The 25,904-nt window shown below is 35.0% G+C and overlaps 1 protein-coding gene across 1 annotated transcript; it reads right to left on the bottom strand.

Moving 5' to 3' along the window:
- Window positions 1-1,584: 1,584 nt before the first annotated feature.
- On the bottom strand, window positions 1,585-25,667 carry LOC138306951 (cyclic AMP-responsive element-binding protein 3-like protein 1). The gene is made up of 8 exons (XM_069247546.1): window positions 25,419-25,667; window positions 10,499-10,682; window positions 6,316-6,666; window positions 5,959-6,128; window positions 5,631-5,774; window positions 5,269-5,487; window positions 4,235-4,424; window positions 1,585-3,935 (listed from the first exon to the last, which is right to left on the bottom strand). Exons 1-8 carry the CDS (start codon window positions 25,518-25,520, stop codon window positions 3,616-3,618), a joined length of 1,680 nt encoding a protein of 559 aa, XP_069103647.1. The 5' UTR covers window positions 25,521-25,667; the 3' UTR covers window positions 1,585-3,615.
- Window positions 25,668-25,904: the final 237 nt, after the last annotated feature.

The following is a 25,904-nucleotide window of genomic DNA, read 5'->3' as shown; positions in this document are numbered from 1 at the left end:
TGAAACAAATAAAACATCCATCTACATGGAGCATAAAGAGTTGTTGTTTATTCATCAGCATTACCAGATGTTGACTCAATTAGTACCATTATCATTCTGCTTCTCGACCGTCCTCAACAGAGACAGAATGAGTGACATTCCAAGATTGCGGAGCAGATTGTTCTAGATAGAAATCGCATAGGTTCAGTACGTCACAAAAAGCGAAAGTTAGAGCCTCTAATAACTTTATCTTTATGGTTTCTTCAATATTAAAATCAAATGAAGGACTCTATCAACACCGTTACTCTCGCTTTTTGTCAAAACATTTTTATAGTACACCATATCTGTTAACATTCTGTTTTCTGGATTACATTTGCTGGTATCCTACCATTCTGTAAAGGCATTCCTCTTCGAGAAGGGTGCTAATGGAGATGACCTCTACACAACCAGTCACCAAACGTTTACAATGTAAAGCCTAATCCTGGAACTATAATCTTGGGATGACGGTGATCAACTCAATGGCTGTAATGGGTAACTCTTGATCTTCTTTCTTTAGACAGCACACACACCCAAATCTCTGCCCATCACCACCACCAAACATCTATTATACTTGAAGCTTAGAAAGTGCTACCATTCCACAGGAAACGGAAAGTCATCCTTTCTTCTTGCATTATTTTATGAGGTAAAAATACTTCCTAAAATTGGCACATTGTGATTCTTCCTTGTGTTAGAGGCGATTTGGAGCTTGTGTCTCATATAGAAACGTCTTACAATCTAGCAATATCAATAACCAGTTCTGTTATTGTAAAGAAGCTCTCCAGGGATTTTCCAAAGCATCTTTAACCATGCATCTTTGAACAGATGTCAACGTCTAACAAGGTTTAACAGTGTTTCACCTCAGAATGTCCATTCATGTGAACAGTCAATATTAACATTTTTAAATCTGAACACTAATTTTGTTCACACACTGAGAAAGAAAGACAAAGACAATTTTTTATTCTTGAGTCTTTAATGATATATATAGAGCAATATATTATTTACTTTTCATTCACATGATTGTTTTTTGTTTATTTACAATTATGCCCCACAGTCTCACAAGGAGAATCTCCTTGATAAAAAATACATTAAAAATTTGGCTTACATCCTGGTTTTGACCCACAACCGAAGTAGCTAAGGTTTTTAATTTCTATCAGAAACCTGAATAGCAATAACAGCCACAAAAACAATGTCACTGGCTGTAACATCTAACACAAAATAATGATATCATGATTGGTGATGGAAAGAATCCTCAAAAAATATATGGAAACATTTCTGGATGCAGAGGGAATTGTGATGTCCGATTCTATGTGTTAGATGTTACAGACAGTGACACTGTGATCTATATACAGATTGACTAGTGGTGATGAAGGGGAGTAAAACTACAGCTACATGAATAAATAAAAGGATGAAGAGGTGCAGTAGACATTACTACTGACACATGAAATGCACTCTTGCCGACTTGCCAAGAAATCCATATTTTCCTTTCATGGATTCTAAAAAATAAATTGCAACTATATATATATATATATGTTAACTGTAAACATATACAAACAATAAACAAATAAGAACCTGCAAACTATTTATTTGCAAGGTATAAAACAAACAAAAAATCAGAAATCTTCTTAAGGTGTTATATCAATGGGAGTAATCAAGGGCTAAAATTAAACATAATCTGTGGCAGGGTTAATTTTCACATCTTTCATAAACAGATTCACCAAAAACAATAACAACTGTTGTATCACAGCCTCTCCGTCACATCTCCAATAACAAGATAAAATTTCTTAACAAGAAAATAAGTCTTATTGAACAAATTCTTGAATAACAAATAAACCAAGAATAGAGACTTGGTATCAAACACATCAAAATGGTCATTTTTTTGCAAAAAAAAATCTCACAATGAAACTGAAATTTAATCTTCAATCAGAAAACAATTAATGAAAACCAAGAAACCAGCCCCATTATATCTATGTATATCCCGAAGGCTGAAGGTGTTTTATTTTAAATAATACATGTATATTTTACGATATACATGTACACGGACAACCTGAACAGAAAATTTCTGAATTTTACACACAAACACATAAACAAGTTTATCACAATAAATCACATGTATTTATATCTGAACTGGCAGCGACTTTTGGATTAGCATGCAATTTAAAATTGTCCTTACATAATAGCGAAGCTGCTCCTTTAACAAAAACTATACTGACCAATAGTAACAAAGCAATATATAAAGTTTTGCGGAAATCTTAAATGATTCTCTAAATTGGATGCTTTTGGTGATTTAGCTTTAAAAACACCACCACTTTAACTTTGTTTTGTTTGCATTTTTAAAGAACTATATACGGGACATTTTTAATGGAATGAATCGAGATTCAAATAAGCCCAGTTTACAGCTGGTCAAAGCACCACCAAGTTGACCTATAGGAAGACTCCCATCGATTAAGCCAGCATGCTGTCAAGGTCAATACAACTCCTTAGCAACACGCACATCTTTTTGTCATTTTTTGTTGGGTTTTTTTATATAAAAAAATATAATAAGTACGAGACAAAACGTGGACAATTTTCCCATACCAGTTGCACATTGTCAGGTTTCAAGGGACATAACTCTGTAAGTGACAAAGATGGAACGAGACAATGTGATAAAGAAAGAGATGAAGGAGAGAAGAGAAAAAGGACATGTAATTTAAGGGTCTCCAGCTTTCTATGATTTGCATGCTTATGAATGACATGAATATGAAAATGAAGCAATGTAAATGTGTCAAAATTGGTCCATCAACTTCATAAAATTTCCCAAAATGACTTAATAATTAAAAAAAAAAAACAGCAGAAAATTTCATTTTCAATAGCTGAATATAATAATAATTATAACATTGAGTCAACATTCTTTTCAAGAATCCTACTGTATATACACCGATAGGGAGGACTCCCCAGTAGAAGTAAGAATCCTACTGTATATACACCGATAGGGAGGGAGGACTCCCCAGTAGAAGTAAGAATCCTACTGTATATACACCGATAGGGAGGACTCCCCAGTAGAAGTAAGAATCCTACTGTATATACACCGATAGGGAGGACTCCCCAGTAGAAGTAAGAATCCTACTGTATATACACCGATAGGGAGGACTCCCCAGTAGAAGTAAGAATCCTACTGTATATACACCGATAGGGAGGACTCCCCAGTAGAAGCACTAATCCTACTGTATATACACCGATAGGGAGGACTCCCCAGTAGAAGTAAGAATCCTACTGTATATACACCGATAGGGAGGACTCCCCAGTAGAAGTAAGAATCCTACTGTATATACACCGATAGGGAGGACTCCCCAGTAGAAGCACTAGTAAGTTTTACACATTTCCCCTCAACAAACTTTCAACAAATGTCCTTCGGCATCATAACAACGTCTTTCAGCGTACACAAACGTCCTTGCTTATAAATATATCCCATACGGTGTCCATATGGCTCTAGGTATTGCCAATTAAAATCTCAATTCACTTTTATCAGGTATAGAAATTGAATTTGCCAAAAAGCAATATTTTAACCAAGTTCCATTTTGTGGAGTTGGTATCCTTGTATCAGTAGGATTTTTCTGATATTTAGGAGGTTTCCACGATATTCTCCATCTGTGAATGGAAGCCCGCTGTGGCTTGAATGTCCGGATGGAGCAGCGATTGGTCCTGGGCTTTCTCCGTGTTATTTGGTTGATGTACACGATGGTCCACTGTCACGACCTCCATGACCTTTGACTCTTCACCGGATGTCATATCCAAGAGTGCTGGCTTGGTCGTCATGGTATTCTTCTCTTCAGGAACATCCTCCTGAGGTTCGTACTCCTGCATGGCATACGGCGCGTACGGTTCATACCATGTAGAGTCTTCGCTTTCTTCTCGCAAAGATAATAGCACTCTTGATTTCACTGAAAACAAAAGACAGTTTTATTAGTCACAAAATTTACATAATTTGATATTCAAATTTTTTTTTTTTTTTAAATAAAAGCAGGAAAATAAATCGCTGCACTACCATACAAACAACAAATAAGTCCCGTTCTTCTTGTATGAAGAGTATTTTTATCAAATGCATTTGACATAATACTCAACATTAAAGAACAAGGCGGACTTGCAATTGAGAATAATGGTATAAGATAATGTATACATATAAAGTTTTCGCGTAACATCATCATCAGAATTGAAATCATGTCGTGGAGTCGACACTTACTATTTGGAGTGGAGTAAGCGTCCACTTTAGCATCCTGCAAGGGTGGGCCCATCCGGGGGGAGGGCTGCATCATGCGAGGATTACCGAAGAAAGCCGCAGTGTGCATGGCACGAGAACCAGAAGAATAACCCACATTTAAAGAGGAAGGGTTCCATCCACCTAGGAACACCGCGAAACAAAGAACCAACACCTGCCAAAAACAAACATGCAAGCATTTAGCCTTAACAGTGCCAAAAATGGTTTATTCTTACAAAAATATTCTCTTAAACTAAATCTAAAACCTTGTACTTGTATTTCGGCTGCAAACTCTTAACACGATGAAGTTTCAAACTGAACAACTATTATCAGGGAATAATTTGGTAACTTTGCATCCCTATTCAATTCTAATGAAATTGTAACATTGATAAGTGGCTTTTTAAGTTGATATTTCTATCTGCTTTTTTTCTCTCTTAATGACAAAAATCATCAAAAAAAATAGATATTATGATGGGGAAATCCAGTAAAAACATTTATATCAATATTGTTTCATTCATATATCTTCTATCTCATATATCTATATCTATTTTACTTCACTAAGAAATTATAGGCTTAAAGTGTTGGTAAGTTTATGTTGATTTATTGTAAGTTTTTATCAGTTTAATTACACCAGTAGAGAACCATATGTGCACATTGTAATCAACACTTTAACTACATTTGATTGGGAGTTGAGATTTCCAACAGATAACAAGCTTTTAAAACAAAAGTTTTTTTATGAATATTATCTGTGAATCTCAACTCTGAATCATTTACCACACCTATTGATATACAACCAATCAGAAAATCTAGCATTGTTAAACTACATTTTTTTTTTTTGTAATGTAAAAATTTTAAATCTTCCCAGATAATGCTGAATGTCCCATCATGAAGAATTGATGTGGTATATTTTGGTGAAAAGATATCTACTATGGTCTGATATTATAATTGGTTGTATTTCAGTATTTGACCAACAAACATGCGCAAGTTAATATTAGTTATCTCCCTTGTGCAATTTTTACCATCAACACGGTGCCGCCGGTCTGTGACGTTGCAGGGCGAGCCACTTTGCCCACTAGTGACTGTAACTTGTGCAGTTGGCCCAATAATGATTGGTTGTTGTGTTCCAGTGAATTCACTTTCTTTTTCAGATCATTATTTTCCTGAGAAAATGCTTCAACTCTTTTTTCTAGCTGTTCTAAATATTCTTTCTTTTTTCGTCTGCTTTCTTGCGCTGAAATCTGCAATGGAAAAATTAAGTTAGTAATAAGCATATTACTGGCGATCTATAAGCCATTTTTAAGCCAAGTTTCAAAATGATCATGTTTTTACTTTGAGAAAAATAAAATAAAAATCTATTATTTTTTCCAATAAATATACTTACTTTGTTTTTAATTTTCCGTCTGATTTTCTTTAGGTTTTTCTCTTCCTGTTTTGTGAGGGGGAGTTTACCAGGTATGGGATAACCCTCCGATACAAGTGTTCTCTTTTCTTCTTCCGTTAGTAATAATATTCCTGATTGTGGGATCTGTAAAACATGAAACAAAATCTTACTACGTATAATACAGCTAATATTTCTCATAGAATATTTTTAGGATGTACAATTTGTTATCTTCTGAACTTCTGAAAATGTTACTCGTTACACAATTACATACATAACTTTAAAACATTTACAACAATAGATCAAAATGCATGTAGACTAGAGAACTTACAGGGTTAGTAAATAGCGGTTGTGAGAATGATTTGGATGAAGGTGAGGTGGCGTATGGCAGTTGACGTACTGGACTAGAAGGAGCAGAGCGTGATGGACTAAGACTGCCATCACTGTCGCTCGAGGCACTGCTGGGGGGTGTGGGGGGCATCATCAGCGAGTCCATGTTTACTACAAATATAATTACAACACATTATATACTTCAACAACAAACTAAAATAGCTAAATGGAAATATCAGTCTCCAGAAATTCTCAGTTATCACCCTGTCATTTTTGCAATTATAATCACCAACGGTTATTTTTATTAATGTTTTGATAACAGAATACCTTTAAATTTACATAATGAAATGACTTGTACCTGTTTGCTCCATCTGATTATCGAGGAGTTCGAATGGCTCTGCTTTGATGGTTACTGTTGGGGCGAGGACTGATTGAGCTGCCTGAGTGATGACTGGGGTCGACGAATCACTAGTATACTGGATCTTCGATGCCGATGATGATGTAGTAGCAAGTATAATCGTTGGTTGGCGAGTGGAAGTCGAGGTTCGGGTCGTCATGGTTGTTACCGTGGTGAGCATTGGATCGGCGGCAAGCTCTAGGGATTCAGACTTGAGGGGTGACTGTGTTGTGGCTATGGTAGATAGACAGGGAGTTTTACTACTACTCAGGTCAAGGGCCTGGGTCGTACTGAAGAACGTCGAGTCCAAATCTGTAAAAACAAAATTAGTAATGTTACAATTTTCGAAAATGTATTCCAGCCATGAAAGATGTATTGTCTGATATGTATATATTTATTTGGACTTGAAGTAAACCACCTAATTATAACATATCTTATATCACATTATTTTAGTGTTCATGTGTTTGTGAGTTAAGTTGATTTGAAAGGTTCAGAAATACCTTGGACATTATGATACATTCTAACATATATTAGAACTACAATTACCCCCACTACCCCTTAACCCCCCCCCCACACACACACACACTACCCCTTACTCTCCTCCACCCCCCTACCCCTTATCCCAAGACTTCCTCTAGTGGTGGTGTAATTTTCTGAATTTGTGTTTATCATCATATACAATACAAATGACGTCCAAAATTAATTGTGACATCAACATCTGAGGTAAATGCTGATATTTTATAAAAACTAATTGGTTAGAGATGACCAATAGGTTAATGCATGATCAGATTAAATATATTTTAGCGTCACTGTTTGATTTCTGACAACAAACATGAGTAGTTTGTGTCCATCAGACGTCATTCCTGTCCTCTGTACACACTCGTTACAGGTATCTATCTGGTATACACTCGTTACAGGTGTGTAGGCGATAGCCCAAAGGGTCAATTATATTACTCTCATTCTTATTTAAAAGTCACTCAACTGGAATCAATATCAATAGCAATCAGCACTCTCTCCATATCACTTCTCAACTGGAATCAATATCAATAGCAATCAGCACTCTCTCCATATCACTTCTCAACTGGAATCAATATCAATAGCAATCAGCACTCTCTCCATATCACTTCTCAACTGGAATCAATATCAATAGCAATCAGCACTCTCTCCATATCACTTCTCAACTGGAATCAGTATCAATAGCAATCAGCACTCTCTCCATATCACTTCTCAACTGGAATCAATATCAATAGCAATCAGCACTCTCTCCATATCACTTCTCAACTGGAATCAATATCAATAGCAATCAGCACTCTCTCCATATCACTTCTCAACTGGAATCAGTATCAATAGCAATCAGCACTCTCTCCATATCACTTCTCAACTGGAATCAGTATCAATAGCAATCAGCACTCTCTCCATATCACTTCTCAACTGGAATCAATATCAATAGCAATCAGCACTCTCTCCATATCACTTCTCAACTTGAATCAATATCAATAGCAATCAGCACTCTCTCCATATCACTTCTCAACTGGAATCAATATCAATAGCAATCAGCACTCTCTCCATATCACTTCTCAACTGGAATCAATATCAATAGCAATCAGCACTCTCTCCATATCACTTCTCAAGCTCATGCTCAATTCATTCTCTCTAAAAGTAAAATTTAAAACCCATATTCAGTTTCCTTTATAATGTACAATTATCAAACATTCAATCAATTCAAGAGGTTTTCTGAGGTGAACAGTTCTGTGTAAATTCGAGGGCATTAAGCTTATTTTTAGGTCTTTCTCTTTTCTTTTTCCTGAAAGAGCCAAAGCCATGAACCTTTCTATGCGACAATCTTTCTGTTTTAATAAAATAATTTCTTTCAGTTCAATAATGATGTATACCCTGTTTCTGTTGATTTTACAGTTATGAAAGGTACATGCCTAGACATACATTAGAGGTCAAAGGTCAACACACACAAACAGATAGGTCACTTTATCAAAAGATATTTAAGCAGTTCTTATTACCGGTACACTATCCGTAATGTCCACAAATACTGCACGTATCATCTGGACAAACGGTGCTCCTTTGTATTGAGGCTTTACTATGTATTACAGATAAGGACCTGTATGTCCTGTATCTGTTTTATTCATCATCATAGGAGACATTTGATGGTAGTAGTGAAGTTTTGTGTATGTGTGACAGCCAATCAACATCTGCTATCAGCCATTTTGTTTACATAAAATTTCCTGGCATATACAAATCTGTTCATGTGTAAGTTGCAGAAAGGAGGGGGTCACTGCAGGGGCAATAGATGGGAGGGGGTTGGCTGTTTACATTACTGGGAGGATGAGCGGTCAGTAGATTAGGACAAAGATCACCTTATCAACCTTTGGTCAAATGTCAGTCTTACCTACTAGAAGCCAGGCTATACACCTTGACCCTACAGTCTGTCCTACTAGAACCCAGGCTACACACCCTACCACTAACAGGAGATTAGAACATGTGTTACTAACACTAGCTTATAGAGATTTACCTCATATCATTCTCAAATAAAAAGGTGAAGAGCAACAGTGTTGAGAAAGATGACAAGAGAGAATGAAAGTGGAGAAGGGCTGAGAAAGTTGAGAAGAGAGGGAGAAAGTTGAGCCATTAAAAGTGAGGCTTCTTATCTACTAAGTCTGAGGCAACTCCTTAAGTCAACAGTCTTAGAGAGATGATGTATCAGAGCTGTCAGATCAGCTACTGTGTATGCGAGTCTAACCTGAGATAACATTCACACTCACACTATACACTCTCTCTCATAATGAGTACACCCTACATCTTTTATACTCTAAAAGCACACTTACTGCAATCTTTTCAAAATTAATCTTGAAATTGTTTGAGTGAGGAAGGGTTACTTTAAAAGGTAAAAAATAGAAATGTTTTTGTTTACTAATACTTTATCTCCATTACAACCAGGAGATTTTAACACAGTGTATGTACACCAAAGGTGTTTCAGTGCATCAGTTCCATCACCAACAGTGATCTGTAGGCCTTGGCAGCGGTTCAAACAGGTGATCAATGCTCATTGTTATGTAGTTGTGTTTTTGTATGAAATAAATGTATCATTATACTAAATTGTGATCTCTTACATAATGGATCTAACAAGGCCAGAAATATTATAAATCTTTTTTTTTACGACAACTTTTCAATACAACTTGAATCAATTTCTGTTTCAATTTCGATAATTATTGAGCTTTATATATTGCTCAGGTGTTTCACATATCTGGACGACCTTTAGTAGAGGTGACTCCTCTGGTCCATATCAAATCCCATTATAATGTACACAAAGGCAGAGAAAGACATACTGTCCTTGAATGTATTGTAATTAAAAGTCTGAATACGTCTGCCAACTCGCCACAGGGCCGTTCAAAGAGAAACATTGGGTATACAATATAAGTTTAGTTAGAACATGTCGTGTTTAAACATCTACTTGATCTCAGTATATTAACATCACCTACAGTACTTCAGCCTGCTACAGTGGCCTTGTAATTCTCATTATTTTACAACACAAGTGTCACTTCAAATTTTGTAGTTTTTCACCATCACACACACATGTCAACTGTACGAGAATCTAATCAAGCTTGACTTAATTAAGCTCACAGAGGAAATGAAGCGAGAAATCATTACAAGTTCATTATCTGTCATTCTACAGCCTTTCTGTCTTCAGGGCAACATCTTACATATACTCATCTGTTCACTATCCAGCCATGTTTCTATTTATTTAACAAAATCTATCTGTCTGTAGGGACCAGATTCTAACAGCTATTCAAAACTATTTTCAAGTTATTATCACCAGACACAAAAATGTAAGTTGTGCATTAATCAAAGTTCAAATGGAGTGTATCAGTACTGTTGGCACTGTGTATATATCTACTATCACTAGTCGTTGACATACAAAGTGTAATTCCATCCGTCATCTCTATCTCGATTTAATTAAACACCTGTCTTACTAGGAGCATGTAAAACAGATGATGTCAATCTTATTCCAAACATTATTTTAACTTTGTCATCAAATTTTACCTGACTATTTTAACATATGCTTTGTAGATTTAGCAATTCAATATGTCCCATCATGATCATAATACATTATTTCTATGTGGAGCACACAAACCTTCCATATTTGAGTCCATATTTGGTAGTCCAAGGGGTGATTGGGGCAGTTCATTGTTGATAGAATAGCTGTGTTCTGACTGAATCCTTGGTGATGGAACAGCCTCTGTGATCATCTTATCGTTGAGGACAGGATCCTCAAATAAACTGTTTAACCAATCGTCCATGTAGCCTCCTTCTGAGCTCTGGAAATAGACAATAGAAATATTGTAACAAAGCCAGTTAGTATAGAGAGTCATTTGTGGTGTAACATAAGTCTCATAAACGTTAATAATTAATTACACAACTTACATAATTCCTCACATATGGGAAATCTATTTCGCTTTTTTCAGCAAAAGAAATAGCATGATGTGACCATTTTTTAGACTAGAGCTGTCGATACCGTCGGTACTTTGTCTTCTCACCTGCAGATATCTTTATAGATAGCCAGTCAATAGATACGTATGGTAATATCATTTACACCCGTCTCACACTTAACAACCACATGTACAGATATATTAATGCTACAGTTTCATTATATATTGATTAATTTGAAGACAAGTGTATCAATTCCACACCTGTACAAAATTTACATTGAATAAATAAATAAATATCTTGTACCTTGAATCAGAATAAATATACTGATAAAATCCAAAACCAACCTAACAGAAAGGCTATAAATAATAGACGATGCTTGCCTGAGATCGTCATTCCAAGACTCTGATCAATCAATCGAACCTACATTTTACATACTAGTTGCTATAACTATACACCTCGTGTGTTTTGGGTGTACTAGTACTGAAGACCACATGATCAGGTGACGGACAAGTTTGATTTATCGATCGCGAGGGTCAGACTGATCAAGACAAAATAAACAATAATATATAGCATATGTTTTTATAAAAGAGCAATCACTACAATTACAGACACAGCTGGTCCTCTATAGGTAATGAAACAGGTGTTAATGACATACCCCAGCAGTCAGGTAAGACACACCATATCATCTATCTCTAAAAGGTGTTCAAACTGATAATGTATCTAAATAACCTATATAGACCAGTATCTATGTAGTTAAGATAAATATATACTGATCTAAATATCACCTGAATTTCCTTTTTTATCAGATTACATGACCTAAATACAGTTCTATCTACCATTTCTAGTTGTAAATATATCATATTAGAGCTTTCCGTAATCAGACAGTAACACTTTAATGATAAGTTATTCATAATTGTTTGTTGTTGTCTACAGATTTTAGGCCGACAAATCTCCGAGACATCCATAGTATTATGTAAGTTCTGTCAACAAGTATTTCTACATGTAGTAATTATGTAAACACCAAAAAATCTGAAATGTAAGATTTGGTGGAAATTTAATGTCTTTATGAGCGCCATTACCCCATATAAACTTTAAATAAATACAGCAGGTCGAGGTCAGCGATGTTAGGATCATTAGCAAGACTTGCCGTTCACAACAGTCAGGGATTGATCTAAAACCATATGACGTCATTTTAAGTGTCCAACATAATGACAGGGAAAATATGTCCATAGGACACTCATAATAACAAAGGCCTCCTTCATGACTCGCCTGTGTGTGAAGAGGAGCTACATTCTACTTCTAATATAATGAGTTCACTTAGAGCTATACAGACATTTAAAATTGACAGCTTACTGTTACAAATTCTGGATCTGCCAGCCTTGTCCTTTAGTTGTAAACAAGTGTTTGTTAAGTTGTACAAGATGTGCTAATTATATAATCTGTAGTTATACTTCAATCAACATTTCAGACTGGACTGATTCACCGTGACAATGATGACCTTGGATTTTTATTTTTTATTTTATGACAAGGAGTCTGCACACTTCATTATTATATGTTAACAAACAACAGAAAACTAGCTATAGGGTGAGCTAGAAACTGTCACAAAAACAAGAGCCGTCCCGACCTGATCATTACTGTCATGGCGGTGTCATCAACATATAGGACTAAACTTGTATATTGTTGTTCCCCACAGAAACACTCAAAATGCAAATTTATAGTGTAATGTCACATCTCTAGGTGGTGACAGTACAAGTGAACTCTATCACTGCATCTTGCCTATTGACAGATATATACTAATTACCACATGGATATCTAAGTTCCTTTATCTAAAACATTTTTTACAAACATTTTAAAGATGTTGCCCTGTTTATGTATTCTCACTCTGATAAATTAACATAAATATTTCATGTCAGTTATGACAGGCAAATTTTTTCCTATTTGACATGTAATTTGTTTATTAGTTATGGCTGGCCTTTTATTTTCTATATAAACCCACCCTACTATATAATGAATCCTTAAGGACACGCTTAAATCTGTATTAAACTGATGGTACATAACTTGGTCACGCTCTCTCGCATCTGACACACCCTACATATTATTAAAAGGGTACATTTTATCCCAGTCTCATGCATCGCTGACGACTCAATATGTTGTAAATTGTGCTACCCAATGCCACACCCTCCTCTCGGTAGTGTCCAACCTCACGACCCTTACTTTGACATTTCAAGTTTCACTGTTGTTTAAGTATGCGTATAACCTAATCCACCCATCTCTGTGATCAGCTGTATAAAATTACCTCGCCATTCAGGGGCAGACAAGTCTTACTTTGTATTGTCATACTCCTGTCTGATAATCCCTCATCTAGAAACCTCAAGTCATCCACAAGAAGTGTAAATATGTTTATCATGAAGTTCAAGGTGATGCCTAATCATTTTCACCAACAATTGATGCAGTGATCGGAAAGAGGAATTTGTAGATGACACAGCTAACTGATATTGCTCCGTCAGTCCATTATACTGCCCACTGATGTGAGACTTGTTTTATAATATCTCACCTCAAAGATATGTTAACATATACCATACCTGTGTGTGCCCCGATTCCCACCAGTGTACCTAGAACGTCCCCTCCACACCCGAGACTAACCCAACCCCCAATCCTAATGTACACCCCTCCCTCCATCCACATCTATATCTAGACAGGACCTACCAGGATTTAAGTAACTGAACTGATTATGCAACATTTACAGCTAAACCACAAGTGTTTTACTACCATTTTATAACTTTTTACAATGTATTATATTACATAATCAAGTGTACATGTTTTATACACCAAAGACAATATACTTCCATAATGATTTTATACTAAACCAGTTTTGTTTTTAGAGTGTGTATAATAAGTACCCTTATAATTTTAACCAAGATAACAGACATTCTTGTCCTCCTAAACACATCAGTATATATATATATATTGTACATATCCCCCCTCAATGGTCCCCCTCCATAACAAGCCTACCATAACATAAAATCCTAATTATGCACTATGCATGCTATTAGTGACAATTACTTTGATAATCTAGAGGATAATTAGCCAGTCAAAGTGGAGCATGTCTCAAATTACTGTTACTATGGCTACTAGCCTACTGCCTAAAACTACCAGAATCCACTTAAAACCAGGAACATGTTAAGGGTTTATGTTACATTAAAGATCTGTATTAAAGTTATCTTCCCTTGAAATACAAATGTAGGATTCTTTTTAAAATTTTGTAATAAATCAGACAATATAAACAAACAGGCTTTCAATGAAATTTGGCAATTAAATCTTTGAAATTTGTCTCACTTCCTTAAACTGTTTACCCATATGTTATAAATCACAGTTTTAGATATTAATTACCAGTACTTTGAAAAATCTTCAAAGTTTTAATTATTTGTATGATTGCTATAGAGAACTCCGTTTCAGAGGCTTGTTTTGTCAGCCAATTCAGAACTGCAAGCCAAGACTATTGTGTCAGTTTTTTAAATCTTTTCTGCTGTGACAGCATTTTTGCTTCCCAGCTGATGAAACTGGGGTTTGATTTGCATCATGTGTAAATAAAAGGCAAGTCATCGAAAAGAACTTTCATCAAAAGTGTATCCGATACTTGAAACGCTCCGTCCATGCTTTCCCACAGAAATCAAAGTTTTATTAAATTTTTGGCAGTGAGTGGTTTTTCATCTGTAATTGCAATTCTCGGTACACAAATCATGAAGAGGAAACATGATACGACTCTCTGCTATGGTCCTATATGTAACATGCTTTACTGTTTCACTGAAAAAAGATAAACTGCTTCGTCTGTCTGAACACACATGTTTTAAATAAGTGTCGGTGTAAATTTGACAGAAACGTGCTAACATGAAACACAACACTGGTTACTGGGGAGCACTCAACTTAATAACAAAATGATGATAAAGGTGTTCTTTTAGAAAATATAAAACCCAACTCAAATGAAATATTTGTGTTACAATTTAGAAAAGAAAACTGAGAGGTAATTCATCAGAGTATGTAAATCTATACAAATAGACATGGGTCCTCTTACAAAATCAAACATACGATATAAATGATTGTTGGAGAACAAAACAGCACTATGGCCTCTGACCCTGAACATCAACCTCTGACCCTGAACCCTGACCTTAGGTTTAGAGGTCATTGTTCCCCAGGGCTATTGCCCTCTAACAGACTCCCATCAATACACAACACCCGTCCTGTACCAATCAAATCTCAAGGTTGTCAAAACAACACATTTATATAAACAACTGTATAAACTGTGCCTTGTTAAAAATGTATCTTTTTTGTTGTAATACAAGATTTGTTATATTTGTTTATGATAGCTTGAAGGTAAATATTATTTACACATTTTATCTTGTTTTAATTTGTTTTTCTATTTGGTGTATAAGCTCTTATAAACACATATACATATTATTCTTGTATGGACAAAATCAACAGAAATACACACATTAAAACAGCATTTCTCTGTCAGTCGATCCTTAGCTGTGCCTCTTATGAATATCTAAAGGTGTAAATCATTGATGTAGCATTTATCCTCAGAATGTCAAGCAAGGGATTGCTGACTGGTCGGACAGACAAAACTTCTCATTGTTCAGTGCTAATTATCACATATACAACAATACATCACCAGAACACTATCTCTCAAACTCCTCCCTAAAACAGTAGATCTTTATACAACACCCTGACCAGTTAATTATCCACTAAAACTCTTCCATCAGTTTACTGTCAGACTTCAACTCTGTCCCATCAAGTATTGTCCACATATTCAGTGATGCTTAATATCAATTAGCACAACTTATGTTAATTGTTTAATAAGTCATTGTATGGTTTTATACCTGATGTGAGCTGGCCAACAGGAAGTCCTGGGCCAAGGTAAAATAGACAGCAATAGACAGGGTCAAATGTTCTACAACTCCTATCAATATTTCATTGACACATGTTTGTGGAGCATTCTTATAGATTTTACACTACTTCTGTAGGGAACCTCAATCACTATACCATGACTCAAAAGCATCAGGGAATATCAGGTCGAATGCTCCACATACAGAATGTAGTTACAGATAACTGAAATAAAACGGTGTCCCATCTTACAAACATCATCAAGTATCAGCTACATCTTTCATTTAATGTTGCCTAGCTAATAATGTTGTGCTTTCTTACCTCATGATCAGTATATGGTCGAGTTGTTTGATTGACGTCCTTGTTCCAGTTATGGTATATACAAAGGGTCCTATATATATTACAAGATAAATCTATCATAAACAGGACATAACATTGTAGCTGGTCTATGACATATGTTTTCATTAAGTAGATTTTACCTGCTGATGTAGTGATAATGAACAATTTAAATATGTATGACCTTATTATTGATCCCTACAAAAAACAGCTGCTTCAAGGGTAGATAACTCCTGTCATATATCACAGATCTATTATTTACTAGAGGAGACACCCTGCACAACAAAAGGAATGATCTATTAAAGAAAGCTTCATTAATTGTTCTAATGTCTACCTTTATTGGTTACCAGTTGGATCAAACTACTAGACTTGTCTATATCAAAGTAATTAGCAGGCCCAAACTTTAAGTACACTTTAATTTGAAGTAGTTTTCAGTGTCATTCCGGACTTTCAAAAACAGTGAGGTTATTAATTGACATACGATACATTAAGTGCTTTAAAACTCTATCAGCAAATCATTAATTATGTAAAGCTATTCTTTGCATCCAGGAGCTGAACTAACAATCCCTAATGTCCCCTACATGGTTAACCTTTTACTTTTACAAAGAAGACAATCTTTTGATTATATCAGTAAAAGGATGTAAACATTCCTGATACCACAAAGTACTTCATGGGCCAAAAACAAAAGGAGCATTAATGTTTGTACTCAATGTATACATAATATATACAGAATGAATACTGAGGGACCATTTGTTAATACACATACAAGAACGTACTTGGAAATTTGTCTGAAATATAAATCTATAGACATCACACAAGTGGATAATACCAGACTCCATTTATAGTTTAAATCAGACTCAATTTTCTAATCACCTAAAAATACACTATCATGTTTCCATGTATCAGAATTGTAAATAATGTTTGGGGTTGTTTCAACATGACAATATCATGTGACCGTGTCAGCATAAGACAAATGTCATCAACTCATTTCTCCTCTAACACCTTTCTGGTTCTCAGGGTCCCGGCCTCCTTGTGGGAGTAACTATCAAGCTTGGAGGAGGTCCTTGTCTGTCACCCACAGGTTCTGACATCTCAGTGGACCAGAATAAAACTTTGTACTTACTTTCATAAGAGGTTACCATTTAGATCTGAGATTTTACACTTACAGACGCTGAGTTTTGAGATTGGTAGAGATATTTTCGGTACTTCCATGACATGTTGCACAGCTTCCAAGACTTTCTTTGGATAGTAGAAGATTGACTTGGGTGGGGAGTGTGGCAGGAAATAGTGTGATTGATATAGACAATACAGAACCAAATAAAAATCACGAGACACAGCTTAGACAGTGCCGACAAAACTAAGACAACGATTCGACCTGAACAGCTGGCACCGGTATCTGATGATTTCAGACCATCGTTCACATGATGTACAATCAAAATTTGTAACCATACACTTTTATCAACCACACAGTTTCACAATATAAAACAAACAAAAAAACACACAGAAAGAGAGAAAAATCAGATATATTCTCTTGCAAAATTAATGAAATATTCCTTTTAATGAAATTGAACTCATGTTTAGCCTCTCTTTGGATTTAAAGCTAACCAATCAGAATTTAGTCTCGAAGACATGTGTTTCGTTCCCAGGTATTTCGACATGACTAGATAGTAACATATATTCCTTAAACTGTATTGATACCAGCCAAACTTTAGATAAACACATGCCTTCTCACTGATAAACCAACAACCAGTTCCACAGTGTAACTGCACGGCCCGATTCATTTCCAGAACTTTCCCCTTACAGATTTCATCAGATCTTGAGAAAACAAAGGAGACTATAGAATGATATACAATATGGAATCTTATCTTACAATCTTTCACAAAATCACCGATTTCTGCTATTTTAGTCTTCATAGATATACTGTAGTAATTGTGATCATTATAAAATACATGTGTAAATGATTTATTGGCAGTTTGTCTGATCAGTTAAAATTGATATCTATACAGTACAGAAAAAATGTAATTGCTTTTCAACTTAAGCTTTTAATATCAGGAAGTTTTAATGTATCATTGACTAATATATGTGCAATTTATCTTAGGTTTAAGAATTAAATGGTCTCCCACATATTGAAATCTTTTAAGATTTTAAAAAGTTTAAAATGACAACTATAAATCCATCAAGTTTTCAATATACCAATCTCATTTACTATTAATATTGCATTGAATTTAATCTTGCAAAACTCATTCTGTAGCTTATTCAGGTAAGACTTTATAAATGGGCAAACATCAGTTTAGTTAACAACGAAAGATTTTTCAAATTTGGCAACAAAAAGGTTCGCAATGTTGCAAACAATCTGAAATAGGTGCTTTTGTAAATTCTGTTGAACAGGACTAGAGGTAGAAAGGGAAATGTGCTGGATATTAATGAATGCAGAGTTAACAGGCACATCCGATCAAAAAAAAAAACAGTCCACAATTGTAAACAAACTCTTAAGGGACCAGGATTAATATTGCTAATTTTGGTTCAAAGAGGCTAAGATGACTCGCTCAGGTAAAGTAGCATATCCTGCTCCAGTAAGATTAATGGCCATGTTTATGGGGCCTGCTACCTGACAGTTTCCACTAATACGTGATGTAATAACTTATAATGGCTATATATCACCAAACAAGGTCTAGAAAGCATGTGTCCTATTCTCAGTAATCATCAACACTACAGGTAATGTGTGTGGAGTTACCTGGACCATATTTACCTGTCCAATCACAATCAAAACCTCTCACCCAGCACACAGACAAGAATCAACTCCCAAAGAGTACACAGACCAGAATCAAACCTGGGCCTTTGACCTTACCATTTGGGTCCCAGAATAAGAAAATAGGAGCGAGCTTGTGCTTCTTGTTGTAGTACCAACATGGACCCCAGTTTTCTGTCCTGTAACATTACCTAATAGTATACCAATACCTTTGTTGAGGACTGTACATGACAGTGTCAATAATCCAGTCAGTAAATATCGGGGTAGGAAAGGTTACTACAACAGATTAACCCCATGGAGCCAGGGACACCCATCATGTTACACGGCAGCTTAGCGATCTATAACTTTACATTTCTATATACATAACAGTGAAATCTATTGTTTGTGCTTACAATATCATACTTACTAAATTATCTCCCTTTTCCCTAGTTCATAAAGAATTGAAGAAAATCTAAGGCCAGTTTAAATAGTTAGGTGTAAGTTTGTAGATCTAACACCTACATACCTATATCCACACAGATCTAGATTTCCTTGTATAAGTTCATACGTACATTCCCCTAACAATTTCTCCTAAAATATACAGAAAATGAAGTAAAATATTACTTTCTTAATTCACATTTTGCACAGTTAATTGAAAATCTTCCCTTCTGATTCATGATTAATTTCATGTTTTCAAGTTGTATTTCATAAAATCATTACAATCAATTCAATTTTTACAAGAATTCAACGTATACACCAATGAATGAAAACTAAACAGGAATTTCTACACCTTGTTTAGGGATTCTACTAGACTGTCTACATATGAAAGTATACCGGTTATAATCACAGGTGTTCTAATGATAGGTCAACACCCTAAAAGTGAATATATACATGACACTGTTGACCCAAGTCAAGGTTCAAAATATCAACATAAATTTGTACAGAGTACATCCTAGTAAACACTACAGGGATTGCCCCTGGACTTTGGTGATTACACTGTACAGACTTTGTACAGTGATGTAAGCTGCTTACATACACATATGGAGTTAATTCAGAAAATATACAAATATTGACATCATGTAGGTGTGGGTTTGCTGATAAGCACATGTTACATAGCTATATTACATACATATTATATACTCTCAGGTAAAAATGGCAATAAAATCAATAAAGTCTACTAATTTGATACAAGTAAGCATATATACACGAAACAGACCAATCTGTATACCAGTGATGTAGTTTTGGGTTCATCTCATTATCTATATATTAGTGACACAAAATTCAAATTTGGATACAGGAGAATGTCTATACCTGGGCCCCGTCTCTCCCACAGACAATCATGATCAGGAACAGGTGCTTCCTGTTGCAAAAGAACTTGATTTGACAGGAACACGTCTTTTATAAACCGCCCATCTCTTCCGTTATTATAAATAACATAACATCATCAAATGAAGTTAGAATTAACAAACATTTGTCACATTTAATCATTAACAAACTAAGATTTTAAATGTATTTTTAATTCTAACTACCATTCAAAACAGCCAAAGTGACACTGCTGGTATGCATGGCAAATTATGTTAATATAAATAGAAAAATAATTGCTTCATTAAAATTTTTTTTTTTTTTTATATATATTGAAAATTCCACTTTCTCAATTAAGTCAACATTCGTTTCCAATTATTTGCTTTAAGTACACGAGTTTGACTAACTAAAAGAATGTCACAAATGGTATCTATAATTCAATTTCATCAAGGTGACTACAAGTTTCTACATCATAACCAGTATGTTGAGGAAACAGTAGACATGGGGATGTTTTATTGTTAAAACCGGAACCTCCAGCTGGTGATAGGAGGAAGGGAGTATATCATTGGAGCTGATCAGGGGGCTGCCATGTTATGATTCATTACCCTCTACACTAGGGCCTGTCAGCCTCAACAGCTACTGATGCCGACAAATAAAGGAAGCTTTGACAAACAACCATGTGTTGATATCATACTCCGACACAACAGGGGCCATATAGGTGCTTCAGGTTTTATCTCTAGGAGGGTAGAAACACCTGTCCTGTCTCGTTAGGGAATACAAAGGTACGCAAAGGTATATTATACCTGTCTGATTTTGTAAGGGGATCCAAAGGTATGCAAAGGTATATTATACCTGTCTGATTTTGTAAGGGGATCCAAAGGTATGCAAAGGTATATTATACCTGTCTGATTTTGTAAGGGGATCCAAAGGCATGCAAAGGTATATTATACCTGTCTGATTTTGTAAGGGGATCCAAAGGTATGCAAAGGTATATTATACCTGTCTGATTTTGTAAGGGGATCCAAAGGTATGCAAAGGTATATTATACCTGTCTGATTTTGTAAGGGGATCCAAAGGTATGCAAAGGTATATTATACCTGTCTGATTTTGTAAGGGGATCCAAAGGTATGCAAAGGTATATTATACCTGTCTGATTTTGTAAGGGGATCCAAAGGCATGCAAAGGTATATTATACCTGTCTGATTTTGTAAGGGGATCCAAAGGTATGCAAAGGTATATTATACCTGTCTGATTTTGTAAGGGGATCCAAAGGTATGCAAAGGTATATTATACCTGTCTGATTTTGTAAGGGGATCCAAAGGTATGCAAAGGTATATTATACCTGTCTGATTTTGTAAGGGGATCCAAAGGTATGCAAAGGTATATTATACCTGTCTGATTTTGTAAGGGGATCCAAAGGTACGCAAAGGTATATTATACCTGTCTGATTTTGTAAGGGGATCCAAAGGTATGCAAAGGTATATTATACCTGTCTGATTTTGTAAGGGGATCCAAAGGTATGCAAAGGTATATTATACCTGTCTGATTTTGTAAGGGGATCCAAAGGTATGCAAAGGTATATTATACCTGTCTGATTTTGTAAGGGGATCCAAAGGTATGCAAAGGTATATTATACCTGTCTGATTTTGTAAGGGGATCCAAAGGTATGCTCAGAAATATATAAGGAAGATCTAAACACTATCTAAGTTTATACATATCAAATCGTAAAGATGACAAAACCGCTATAACAACCGCTATAAAAATAATCATTACCGGTACCTATTTCTGTATGTACAAGGCCACATATTCACACAAATCTAACACCCGAAAAGTCTTTTATAAATAGTTGATGACATGAGGCCTACTGAAACTCTAGAAACTGCCTTAATGTGTGTGTAAACCCCAGATCAGGAAGTATTACTAATCGACTTCCTCTAAAAATATCCAGCTTAGTTATCTGGAAGATATCATTGAACAAATGTCAGCTTTTTAAAAAAAAATTCTCACCAAAACTCTGTTATTAGTCCATCATGTTTGTTTTTAACAAACAATAAAATAAAGATAAAATTTATCAATTGTATGTTTTCTGATATAAGGTATCTTTTATGTATATTTTTCTAATGCTTCCTTAATTCTTATAATCATTAAAGCAGCAAAAATTCAAGAATTTGTCTCGTTTTCATTTCATATGTAATCATACATACCATATATATAAGAAATATATGACCAGAGGATGACAATGTTTGCTATGCTATAAATAGGAACAGAGGTAGCTATCTAGTCTACCTAACACATCTATCTGTACACCTGTCAGTAAAACCTGTCAACATTACATCACCCAAACAAAAACATTAACAAAGGCCACAGCAGCAGGGCCATGAAGGTGTCATCAACTGCCTCTTACTGACCCACTGGTCATCAGAGGAATGACCTCAGGTCACTGTGGTCAAGATGATAGAGGTTATTATTGGAAATAACAGTTCCCTGTCCCCCCAGGCTTATACATGTCAGGAAAATGTAAACAAAAAACATCACCTGTCATAACTTCTATCAACGCCTTCAACTCAGCTATTGTTGGTGTAAAATTTAAACCATATTGAGGTTTGCCAATTACATGTTAAATGTTGATATTTTAAAACTTAATTTTCACCAAATCTATTATGTCTACCTACTATGAACTTCAGAAATGATCAATAAAAAATTTATTTAAATATTTTGTGTTGCCTAGTAAAATATAACATGCATGGAATAAAATTCACAACCCAGCACATACAAGATGCACATAGACATAGGTTTCTGTAGAGATATACAACCTTTAAACAAACCTTTATGATAGCTCTATAAGGAACTCAAAATATGTTTTATCTTAAATAATATGGCATTAAAATATAATTTACTGCTAGACTATAAACGTGGCTATTGCCTACAACTTTCTAATGTACCAGATATGTATATACTCTAATCACAATAAAAGTATGCACATCACCCCAATGCACACTGCAGATTTTTGCAAATTCACTATTTTACAGCATAATTATCTGTAAAAATATTGTAACATGGTTGACTCTGGGAATAATTTATATTTAAGCAAGCTATGTGGTCGAGGTAAATAGAGCAGGCCTGGTCGACTGGGCTTTAACCACTATATAAACAGAAGCACGTAGAAACATGAAAATGATAATACATTAGATATTTATAGTACGTGAGCTGGTATATGGATAGAAAGTATCGCTTCACTGCACCCATGATTGCGAAAGGACGTTACTAAAGCAGAAGACCAAACACGGGTGGAACGATTCACAACTCACACACGATTCTTTTCAACTATTTAGTTTAGTGTTTTATTTTTGACTGAATGGAATTTTAGACAGACGTCAGTTTGAACTTGATTATGTACACATTAAGCTCATTTCCAGAGCATAATGTTTAAACTGAGCAATGAAAAAGTAGTCAAGAGTTAATTTGGTTCTCATAATGAGGAAAAACGGTATAAAGCTAGTATATTAATAATCCAAAATAAAAGGCCAAAATAAATTCAAAGTAAAATCAAAATCATTTCTATGGAATATATATTCAGCCACTATAGGGCCTTATTCAGTCCGAAATAACACTAACACAACGTGTTCGTCTAATTTGGTTCTCCATCTTACAATATTAAAATTTCTTGGTTCTCCATCGTACAATATTAAAATTTCTTGATTCTCCATCGTACAATATTAAAATTTAAAATATAATGTTAATTACTGAACAAGTTAATTTATCTGTACCAATAACAGATAAATCACATTTATTATATAAAGAAATCAGGCTAAGTAAACCAAGATCATTTAAAAGTCTCTTCACAAGGAAAATACATAACATACTGAAATGGACACCTGTTCATTGTTTCTGCCCATTGTTATTTAATGCTGATGCATTGTTATCTACAGGTAAGTAATTAAGTAAAGCGTCTCCTGGGGAGGCACACACTATACAGACCAGGGTTTGCCTTAATATCCCTACAGGTTTGTTTTATTTTACAACATTGTACCAGTATATATACTTCCTTTTTATAAAGGTTTAACATATATTTAACAAATATTGTAGTATAAACATTAAATATTTATCAGCCTGGACACATGTGCCAGACCTCTAGAGTAGAAACTACTGGGAAATCCCTAAGTATCCGCCATGTGACACATTAGTTGGTGACAGCAAGGTGAAATAATTTATAGCTATTTTTACTACCTGGTCCAAACTTACCTGAAGAAATATTGATTAAAAAAGTGATAAGTTACCAAAGAATTATCAATAATTAAAATATAGGCCACTGTCTGTAAAAGCAACAATGTATGACCCAGTCAATATAGAGTGACATTGTTATACAATGTTGTACAATACTATTGGTAACTTTGTAGTCCATATAAACACTAATATATGTAGTATCATTCTTTGTAATACAAAGTTGTAAGTTTCCAAATATGAGAAAACCATATTAAGATTGTTAAATATTAATTTAAAACTATGTCTATTGAAACTTTAATTTTATCGTCTTTATTATACCATGCTACAAGTTGAACTGATAACCTTAAAAATCCCACTGTGGGAATGTTTTGGTTTGGCTGCTGCAGCTGGCCTGGTTGGTGGCGTGTTATCAAATTACACAGCCAGACCAGAACCACTAGACTGAGGTGGTTTATTTTATGTCAAGTCAGGAGAATTTTCAAAAATCAGCTGACGGAACAAAACATTTCTCTCGGAAGCTACTAAATCAACAGATATTAATTGGTATTTTCCAGTCAAACTTTGAAATAGTTTTGTTAATTAATGCAGTAAAATATATGTACGGTACATGAGTATATTAAAAGTGTGCAAGCCAGTTATCACGAACTCTGAATAATTTAGAAATCATTTCTATAACGGTTAACACACTGACATAATGTATAAATAGCTGTCTTCATTTATAACTGTGTATTGGCTCCTAGCAAAGTCACGCATGGTTACATTCACGTGAGCGTCCAACAGATAGGAAACCATGCTGGGTCTGTCCACTTCAGTATTCAAGCATTAACACCGGAACTAAATGTTTAAATAAAATCTCTTGACATGGCCCCACCCGACCAACACCCCTCAAACGGGTAGTGACAGGGTTACCCATCCGAAACCTAACGAGTGGGCGTGGTGAATTGAAACATGAAAACATATGGTCGTAATGTCAGATTAAAATTCACAAGTTCAAATTTACACAATAAAAGGGACAATACAAACTGACAACAATATAAATAAAGTTTAAATTAAAGTTGAATTCTTAAGTTTCTGTCCATAATTTAAAACTTCAATAAAACTTTGAAATTTTAACTCCATATGGGAAACACCCATCAGTATTATTGTAACTTACAGTTGATGAAGGGGAGTGAAATGCGTCGTTATCCAATATTTCGCCCATATCTGGGTCTTCCAAGTCGCAAATGTTATGGTCGCTTTCGTATAGCAGGTCCATGGTCGTTTGTCCCGATAGGGTTCGTTAAAACCCCGAGGGATGGGTCAGAAATCCCGTGGGTCAGACAGTTGAAAAAGACTTCTTTTCCTCCACCTTGTGTCAGTGTAAGTGGGTTCGCATAAGGACCGAAGCACACAGACGTAATATATGAGTACGCACAAAAGGGACTATTTTAGTAAATGTAACCTTTTAAATTTTCTTGTATAATCCACTGAATTATATATCCAAAAGCATCATATTCACAACAAATGCCACTAACTTATTATTTTTTGCTTTTTTTTCTAACGTCACATTACTGCTTAATGTGTGTGTAAACCCCAGATCAGGAAGTATTACTAATCGACTTCCTCTAAAAATATCCAGCTTAGTTATCTAGGAAGATAT

This window comes from Argopecten irradians, chromosome 1, assembly GCF_041381155.1.
Source record: "Argopecten irradians isolate NY chromosome 1, Ai_NY, whole genome shotgun sequence".
In the NCBI taxonomy this organism is placed as follows: Eukaryota; Metazoa; Mollusca; class Bivalvia; order Pectinida; family Pectinidae; genus Argopecten; species Argopecten irradians.
The sequence above is the reverse complement of the archived record's forward strand: the minus strand, read 5'-3'. Positions and strand labels throughout refer to the sequence as shown.

Excerpts from the sequence above, each read along its gene's own strand:
- LOC138306951 (XM_069247546.1), bottom strand. The coding sequence starts at position 25,520 with ATGGACCTGCTATACGAAAGCGACCATAACATTTGCGACTTGGAAGAC. Across the intron at positions 6,667-10,498 it reads TATGGACTCAAATATGGAAG|ATTTGGACTCGACGTTCTTC; the intron begins GTTTGTGTGCTC and ends TTGTTTTTACAG. Across the intron at positions 5,775-5,958 it reads AACCGCTATTTACTAACCCT|ATCCCACAATCAGGAATATT; the intron begins GTAAGTTCTCTA and ends CATGTTTTACAG.